The sequence below is a fragment of the Penaeus vannamei genome, chromosome 8 (genome assembly GCF_042767895.1).
Source record: "Penaeus vannamei isolate JL-2024 chromosome 8, ASM4276789v1, whole genome shotgun sequence".
Taxonomy (NCBI): domain Eukaryota; kingdom Metazoa; phylum Arthropoda; class Malacostraca; order Decapoda; family Penaeidae; genus Penaeus; species Penaeus vannamei.
Window position 1 is genome coordinate 44358493 of NC_091556.1, and position 10000 is coordinate 44368492.

The 10000-nt window shown below is 38.1% G+C and overlaps 1 protein-coding gene across 1 annotated transcript in view; it reads left to right on the forward strand.

Moving 5' to 3' along the window:
- The first annotated feature begins 7613 nt into the window (after positions 1 to 7613).
- The window catches only part of Syx8 (syntaxin 8), a 16969-nt gene continuing 14582 nt past the window's right edge, over positions 7614 to 10000 (forward strand). Inside the window, exon 1 of the mRNA XM_070124727.1 lies at positions 7614 to 7722. Within this exon, the coding sequence (XP_069980828.1) occupies positions 7688 to 7722 (35 nt within the window). The 5' untranslated portion in view covers positions 7614 to 7687. The remainder of the gene's footprint in view (positions 7723 to 10000) is intronic.

A 10000-nucleotide genomic window follows, 5' to 3' on the forward strand; every position in this document is an offset into this window, starting at 1 on the left:
GGGTGGTGGGGGTTAGGGAGTGGGAGGAGGTGGTGATGGTGGGGGAGGAGGAGGAGGAGGAGGAGGAGGAGGAGGTGGTGGTAGGGGTGGGGTGGTGGTGGGGGAGGAGGAGGAGGTGGTTGGGGTAACAGGGGGAGGGAGAAGTGGTGGTAGGGGTAAGAGGGGGAGGAGGAGGAGGAGGAGGTGGTGGTGGTGGTGGTGGTGGGGGAGGAGGAGGAGGAGGAAGGCAAGGGGGAGGGGAAGATGGTGGTGGGAGTAAGAGCGTGAGGGGGGAGGAGGAGGAGGAGGTGGGGGAAGATGGGAGTTGGAGGGAAAGGTGGAAGGGGGGGGGGGGAGAAGAGATGGAGAGGGAGAAGGGGTTGGAGGAGAAGGCAGAAAGGATGAAAGGAGGAGGAAGAAAGAAAGAATGAGGTGGCGAGTAAGGAGAAAGGGTAGGGTCAAGAGGTCGAGGGAGGAGGACAGAGAGAGAAATAATAGGGGAAAAGAGAAAGAAGGAGAGGGATAAGGAGTAAGAGTAAGAGGTATAGGGAACAGGGAGGGGGAGAAAGAGGAAGAATAAGTAAACCGAAGGACAAGGAGGGACAGAAGGGCATTTGGGTGTTAGGAAAAGGGGGAAGAGATGAAAGGAGAAGAAGGGAGAGGGAGAACGGGAAAAAGAGGAAAGGGAGACGGAGAGAGAGAGAAGGGACATGGGGAAGAAGAAGGAGAGAGAGAGAGATGAGGCTGAAAAGGAAGGGGGGAGAGGGGAAGAGGAATAAGTTGGAGAGAGAGAGAGCGAAAAGGTATGAAAGAAGAAAAATCAAATAGAAAAAGTAGAAGGAAGAGAAGAAAGAGAGATGAGTAGGAGAATAGAATCATATATCAGAGTACAGATCAAGAAAGGAAATTCAAGAAGGTTAAAAGGAGAAGATCCGTTATTTAACCCGGGGAATGGAAGGAAGGTGGGTGTCTCAATCCCATCTCACGTTTGTTTTTATTATGTTCATTGTAACGATTATCTATTCATAATTAGTAGGCCAGGGGAGGGAATGAATTTTAAATTTACCTTAGAAATGAATTTAATAGCACAGAGCATTCCTTGTTTTTTGTTATAATACTTATTAATGTTTACAATAGGATATGTCACCTGATCACTATCGTCTGTTTATAGAATAAAAAAATATTGCAAAATGTTTCTGTAACCGTTGTAGCTTCGCCACACTCAACAGGTGAATTAACTCGATCCACCTCACGACCTTTATAAAGACCATTAGGTCATGCTACTCATATTAGAATTCGATAGATTAAAATTGGGTTTCCTCGGGGTTTCCTTAATACCAAAAAATCCGGGTGGTGGCGGCGCTATAGTAGATGTGATAACCTTAATTAAGTTTCAAGATCTTGTCACGTAATAGAAATTTTGAAAGGATTGTGTACTCAATTTTGAAAATTTCTCAGACAGATTGGCAAGAGTAATTTAAGTAGAATGTATTTCAATAATTTGTATTTGAAAAATGTGTGATATAATTTGAAGTCAACGTTAATTTTCAAGATCATGTTGTAGAATAGAAATTTTTAATGGATTGTGAACTCCATTTTGAAAATTTCTCAGACAAATTGGCAAGAGTAATTTAAGTAGAATGTATTTCAATAATTTGTATTTGAAAAATTTGTGATATAATTTGAAGTGTCATGGTGGGGGTTAAATTCTTTTATATTGAATACATCAACAGGAATGAATATCTTATACCACACACACACACTAACCTTATCACTTATCTGATAAAAATAGCTTATTTGAATGGATATATTTATACAATAGCCAATCTTCCAATTTTGCAATGAAGATAATGATAGCTGAGAAACTGGCTCGGTAAATCTTATGACATCTTGATTCTGTCAGTTAGACTTAGGCCTATCTTGGACATGACTGTGATATGCTTATATATATGTGTGTGTGTGTGTGTGTGTGTGTGTGTGTGTGTGTGTGTGTGTGTGTGTGTGTGTGTGTACACAGTGTGTTTGTATGTGTGTACATATATGCATGCGAAAGCAAATATATATATATATATATATATATATATATATATATATATATATATATATATATACATATATACATAAATGCACTCATATATACATATATACATACGTAGATGTTAATACAGATATATAGATAGATAGACAAATATATAAAAGATAGATAGACATATAATACACACACACACCTACGCACATACATACATACACAGATTGATATACAGAGAGATGGATAAAGAGATAGACAGATATATAGATATGGATACAGCTATGTCTGTGTGTGTTTCTGTGAGAGCGTGTATGTGCGTATTTGTGCTTTTTGTGTATGTATGTATATTTCTGTTTATATATGAGCGTGTGTGTGTGTTTATAAGGCCGCCATCCCGAAAGACGTAAACCATATTTACTCTCCATCAAACAGCCAGGTATTGAACCCCGGTCAACAATATTAACCAATACGACCAAGAAGATGGAGCATTGTCCAGAGTAACGCTGAGGTTTATATTGCAAACCGCCATCCTGCAATGTCCTTTCTTGCGATAAGGAAAACTCCCCGCCATCGAGTCTTTGCAGTTTGGGATAAAATGCTTATCTAAAGTGAAGGTATTTTGACGTCGTTGCCTGTCTACCAGTTCATCTGAATGGAGGTTGTGTGGTTATTATTATAAACACATAGATTCACGTTGGTATACACAAGGACGGGCGCGTACACGGTGAGATACACATACACATGAACAGAGAGGGAGAGAGAGAGAGAGGGAGAGGGAGAGGGAGAGAGAGAGAGAGAGAGGGAGGGAGGGAGGGAGGGAGGGAGGGAGGGAGGGAGAGAGAGAGAGAGAGAGAGAGAGAGAGAGAGAGAGAGAATGATAGCTTTACATAAATCTACACATATTATCCATTTATTTATTACTGACTTTCGCCATTCATTTATCTAACCACATACCTATTTTCATAATGTTTAGACTACCTTATTATTTTTTACACTGAATAAATTCATACATATTACATTCATTCTATCACGCGTATATTGCAAAATTAATACAGCATTGTTAAAGGCTCATCGGTGTATTACAAGTGTGTGTGTGTGCGTGTGTGCGTGTGTGCGTGTGTGCGTGTGTGCGTGTGTGCGTGTGTGTGTGTGTGTGTGTGTGTGTGTGTGTGTGTGTGTGTGTGTGTGTGTGTGTGTGTGTGTGTCTGTGCGTGCATGTGCGTGTGTGTGTTATTACGTACATTTATATTTGTTTCTGTGATCTACATCTCAAATACAATATGCTGCTCGTGACATTCTCGCATTTCTAGACCATCTGCATTTTCTAACAGAGCAGTGTTGTCCAAACTGGGGTCTGGAACATAGATCATAGGGGTACGTGAACAAACAAGGAACACACACACCTCACATCTCACATTAAGTTGTGTAAGTATATTTCAAGCATTTTCTTATTAAATCATCTTTTTTTTATTCGTGTATTATAATCGAATTTATTGACCAACACTCCTGCAATGCAGTCTTTCCATAATTAGTATAGTATTTACATTATCCTAATTAAAACAGTTTTTTTTAGCCATAGTTGACGGGGGGGGGGGGGTACGTAACAGTACAAGAAGGGAATAAAGGGTACAATAAGCGATAATATTTGGACAACATTGTAATAGAGAAAGATATTCGTAGAATTTGAAAAGTGAGACATGAGTTGACAGTCTATATGACGAATATTTTACATGATTTATCTGTTTGTTTTTTCCTGGGGGTCTCCATGTAATTCTCTCTCTCTCTCTCTCTATCTATCTATTTATCTTTTCCTCTCTCTCTCTTTATCTCTATCTCTTTCTTTCTCTCTATCTTTCTCTTTCTCTCTTTCTTTCTCTCTCTCTCTTTATCTCTTTTTCTCTTTATCTCTCTCTCTCTTTCTCTCTCTATATATCTTTCTCTCTCTCTTCCTCTCTCCTTCCTTCTCTTCCTCCTTTCCTCCTTCCTTCCTTCCTTTCCGCCTTTCCTCCCTCCTTCCTCCGCCCCCTTCCCTCCTTTCCTTAATCCCTCTTCTCCCCCCCCCTCCCCGTCTCTTTCTCTTTCTCTCGCTCACCCTTCGTTAAGATCTAAAAGATTTTCCTTCCTAATTATTACGATCAAAAGGATGTTTGATATCGACAACCTTTCAAGATTTTCTTAATTTGTTCGCAGAAATTCTACCCCATTTACCCATAGGCGAGGGTTGAAAATATGATGTATTAAATAGTTAAAAAGAAGAAAAAAAAAGGTGTGTTGATAAGAACACTTGAGTTAGTGCGAAAAAAATATGTCATTTCCCGTTTTCTGTGACGGTTTCCTCGGATGAAAATAACAGCTGTGATTTTACTACAGAGAGATAATAATTCTAAATGCGAAGTTATCTGAGCGAATTGTCACTGATAACTATTACATCAAAATATTTGGAAATTCTACTTACGTTATGAAATGCTGGGATTTACGTTCGGTTTAATGGTAGAGGTGGGTGGGGGGGGGGGGGTTATGGGCACTAAAAACATAAAAGAAAGTTTGAAACCGAAAGAAAACGAGCTAAAAAATCGTATTTGAGATGAAAAGACCGTTAAAAATGGGCAAAAATCCGTTACGTTCTAAAATGAGGTCTCAAAAGATTCGAAACAGTATTACGCGAATGAATAAATGAGCCTATTCCAAACGCACAAATAACCAAAAGAAAGTTTGAGATCGAAAGAAACTGACCAAAGAATCGCATTTAAAATGAAAAGACCGTTGAAATTTCACAAAAAAAAAAAAATCCGTTACGATCCAAAATGAGATCACAGAAGATTCGAAACAATATTCCGGGAACGAATGAATGAACGAAGCCTATTTCAAACGCACAAATTACCACACAGCTCGCCGTATGAATAAAAAAAAATATCTCCCTGGGGCCGGATTCTCAAAGGGGTTAAGGCGCCGTTTCCCCTTAAGGCGCCTTAACTTACGGCCAGCGATCTTACGGCCCATGCACAGAGCAAGGGACCCGCCATATTGGTGCCCTTGGTTAAGGCAGAGGGAGAGCAGCCTTAGCGAGTTACGGCGAAGCATAAATGACATTTATCAGCCCTAGAACAATTAATACATTAAAATTTGTATTTTACTCAATTATAGTGTCATTAGGTGTACAAAAACTAATTGTGGACTACTAGATAAGGGAACAAGTGTAGTATTCCAACATAACTCTGATTTGCTTTTCCCGATAGATGCAACCACACACTGTTTTTTGAGTGAATAGAATAATTTTATAATAGCTTTCGTCGTGTTCCGAGCGAATCCAGCGCTCATTGCCTTCGCAAACGAAGTATAACTACGATATCGGCCCCGATAGCTGGGGAGGGCATGATGCATATCAGTTAATTTGGGGGGTAATTGCGAGAAATATCGGTAGAATACTAACGAGCATAGTATATTGACACATTTCTTTTGCCACGTGATGACCTGTTCCTTATCTGTTTGGTTCTACTGAGTGTCTATGTTCACATCACGGTCACGCTCGAATCTAATTGGCTCACATGATTTTCCTTGCCTACGTCATCCGCTGCAAATTCGTCTGATTTTCCGTCACTCTTAACGACTTTTTGTCATTTGTCGCCACGTTCGTAAGGAAACCGTGCATTTTATACCCTCTGTAACACCGTTATCATCAATTTGCGCAGAAAATGGTATAAAGGCAAATTCTTAAAATGATGTTTACTACTACTGGGTAAGCTCAGATTCTTTAAATTAGGTGTGGGGTTTCATTTTCAATAATACCAATTTTGTTGAAAAGTTCTATCATGCCACGGGCTGGACACAGCGTTGTGTTTACGAAATCAGCTGATTGGCATTTACGACTTGTGATTGGTCAAGATACCCTAAGAGCCGCCTGAAACGGCAGCTGTGATTGGCCACCGAAGATCCGACGCCTTAAGTGATTTGCGGCGCTGCGGGACTTAAGGCAGGGATAAGGCGCCTCAAAAAACGTTTGTGCGTACGAAGCTAAGTCCGAGATACGGCGCCTTTGACGGGCCATAACTTAGGTCGCCGCAGGACAGTTAAGGCCTCCAGCACGCCTTAACTTAAGGCTCTTTTGAGAATCCGGCCCTGGACCCCTTCTCCGTATTTCCCAGCCCTTTCCCAGCAACTGCATTTCCTACCCGACAATTTCATCTATTACGATAATCTGTACATTTAAAAGATTTAAATTGGGTTTACCTTGAGGCTGAAGCGAAGACCGACTGAAAGAACACTGTCTCGAACCTCTGACGAATCTCTATGACTCGAACACTTGTATTTTTTCTTGTATTTCAGTGAATTAAATAATCTCTAGCTAAAACACTTGTATATTTGTATGTTAGTATATTTATTGACATCACCACTGACACTTAAACCACTTCAGTTGAGAGTTTATTCTCAAATTCGGGTGAGAATTCGGAAAAAGAAGTAACACTGTATAAAATCTTTCACTTCCGAAACGAACAATGAACACTATGACATCAAAACTGTCAAAATTCCCGCTAGATGGCTGCACCTTCGCAACGTCTGTATCGTGGATGTAATTTGACAAGTATTTCTAGTAGAGAAAACGTGCGTCCAAAAGTAATGTAAAAAGCATGACATGTTGAAGAAATGTGCACTTGTTAAATATAACTGAAAGTAGAATAGACAAATACATTACAGTAGTTTTTCAAAAGAGTGGAGTGTGCGTGTGTGGTGTGTGTGTGTGTGTGTGTGTGTGTGTGTGTGTCTGTATGTGTGATGCTATCTTCAAAGGAAAACATTAAAGTAAAAGAGACCAATGTATATAATTAGATAGGGAAATGGATGTAAATATTGTTTGTGTGTATAACTTCTGTACTCAAATGTCTTTGGACTTCAATAATTACAAAACAGTGACGATGAAAAAATTGACACCTCACAATACTGAGGAAATATTCATATTTTTATGATAAAAATACAAAATATACGAGTTGCCATAGCGCATATATCGTGCGCTTATTTTTCAAGACGACAGGCCAGATTTTTTTGTGCTTATAAAGATGGATTTTATGAAAAGAAAATCACACATCTATACGGATTTTATTATAAAAAAAATCCCTTTTTATTCATGTGTAGTAGTATATACATATATCACCATCATCATCAACTACACCATCACCATTACCGTCATCACCATCATTATCACTACCACTATCATCATCATCATCATCATCATCATCATCATCATCACCACCATCATCCTCATTATCAACACCACCATCATCAACACCACTATCACAATCATAATCATCATTATCACTACCACTATCACCATCATTATCACCACCACTATCATCATCACCACCATCATTATCACTACTACTATCACCATCATTATCACTACCATTATCACCATCATCATCACCATCATCATCATTTATATATATAGTTCATATCCCCTTATTAACACAACATCGTATTTTGGCCCTAGTTACCCCTTGTCACCACCACTATCACCATCATTCACGTATATAATTCATATCCCTTTATTAACACAACCTCATATTTTTAACATAGTTACCCCTCGACTCCCACTTTCTATAACTCACCCGAGCTCGGTGCACAAGCGACCTCTTCACCAAAACAATAACAAAGGCGACGTCTTCAGTGTCCGCCTCCTTTTGCCTCATGCCCGTCCCTTACACCGATTCTGAGGACTCTTGGTGAGACTTTGAGGCATCTTAAGACATTGTGCTTCATTCTTTAGGGTTTTGTGGTGTTTATTAGATAACTAGGTGATGGTTTGGATCGTTTTTTTTTGAAGGGGGGAGGAAGATTAATTAAGGAAGGTTTGGGCGAGGGAAATGTCACATGATTTGGTACTCGTCATGTTTTTCCAGAATACTTTGATGAATAGTTTCGTATATAGGTTTTTTGGTTTAATTTTGCTCGTCCTTGTTTATTCAGGTATGTTATTGTTGTTTTACATTTTGTTTTATGCGAAGATTAGAATTATGTTTTATTGTTTCTTTCAAAAAGATTACCAGTATTAGTCTGTATTTTGTTATTGTTTCACACATGTAAACCATGCAACAAGACATCATAAAACGAATGATGGCAAATGCAGAAGGAAGGAATTCTATCTTTAGTCAGTAAATCCAATTATATCACTGTCTTTGGCCGCAATATGCTGGGAGAAAATACCAGCAGAATTTTCATAGCTGATGTCATGAAGATGCACACAGTGGCTTTGAATGGGATTTTCAGAATACCAATATTAAGTATTTTTGTCTATAAATTGCTTAGAATCTATTTGCTGAAATTTGTAATGGAAAGACTACAATCATGATATTGGTCAGAATCAGTCGACGGGCTCAGTGCTTCCTGTACTGCCAGAAGCCAACAAATCTTCGCTAGGCAAGCTAGAGCATGGATTCACTCCTAATTAGATGTTTGCAAGCTTTATTTACAAGAATCTGAGATTAGTCATCTTGTGCTAGAATGCTGACAGGCCTGAAGACTGCAGTAGTTGTCTTGGAAGCTAATTTTAAACATAAAGGTACTAGACTGGTACCTTTGCAAAGTGTATGCGAAAGATTTTTTCATGAACGATTAGTGCACACGTGGATGCTCAGTTGAAACTGTTTGTATGAAAAAGGTGTGCGATTGGTGTAGTCGGGAAAATGACACAAACTTTTACCACTATCTTAAAATTTGCAACTTCATACCAACTACTTGATAATAAGTAAGGTAAATAGCAGTTTTAATGCAATATGTGTGAAAGACGTGCACATGATATAGAGGTCGGGCGTTTGAGGACGTCAATGGCACGTGGAATTTCTTCTGCAAAGGAAGCAAAGTTAACAGTATGGTGCAGATGTCTAAAGATTTGCTATTGTGGGTATACAGTGATAATACTGGTAACAATAAATTACACTATATTGGTAAATGATATTATGTATACAGTTTCTAAGGGGAGAAGCCATGTAAGCATGGATATTACAATCAATAACAACGGGTTATGTCAAGTTTCCAATAAAGCTGTTGTAGCATTAACCGATAGGGTCCTTTTGTGAGTCGCTCTTCACAGCCTCTACACGAACAGGATTCCAGACCTTGAAGATAAATTTTTGGGAAGGTCTAGAAGCCTTCTCATCCAAATATACATGGTAGATTTTTTTATTTTTGTTATGAAAATTACACTGTTATCCTAAATCTCAATTACTACTTATTCTAAATGATTTTAGAATATTTCATTGATATTTTGGTGTAAAATTTTGTAGATAACCACACACTCACACAGACATACGCACACACACACACAAAGCAATGATGACATGGAGATGTCCGCAAATACATGGCACATTACTACCAGCGGGTTTTACTTTGGATTGTAGACTTTCCATCATTGGTTTCAGCAAGTTTCCGATGAATATGGAGAAAGGATGTAATGTCGTAACCTATTTCAGTTACTTTGTTGTTCCCCACCCTTTTGGGAAAATCATATTCAAACCATCGGAAAATCATTCAAGATATCCATGTGTGCTGTTATTTTACGTGCTGTATGTGTTTGCTACATTGATGGTGTTGATATTCTCTGCTACATTAATGTGAAGGTGACGAGAGATATGACCAAATTCATATCATACACATCTCTGTGGGTATTATTGATGATACTACATTTACGTAATTATTTTGATGATTGTAATCATTATGAATTGTTAATGTTTCTGATATTGTTGTCTTATCAATCTTGATATTATTTTTATTATTATTATTATCATTGTTATTATTATTTTTTTTATTATTATTATTGTTATGACCACTATCATGATTGTGATCATTAGCAGTGTTAGTACCATGATTATGATAATTACTGTTATTGCCATTGGTACTATTATATATTTTTTTTATTATTGTTGTTTTAAATCATAATTGTTATCATCATTATAGCCTATTTTTTTATTATTATTATTATTATTATTATTATTATTATTATTG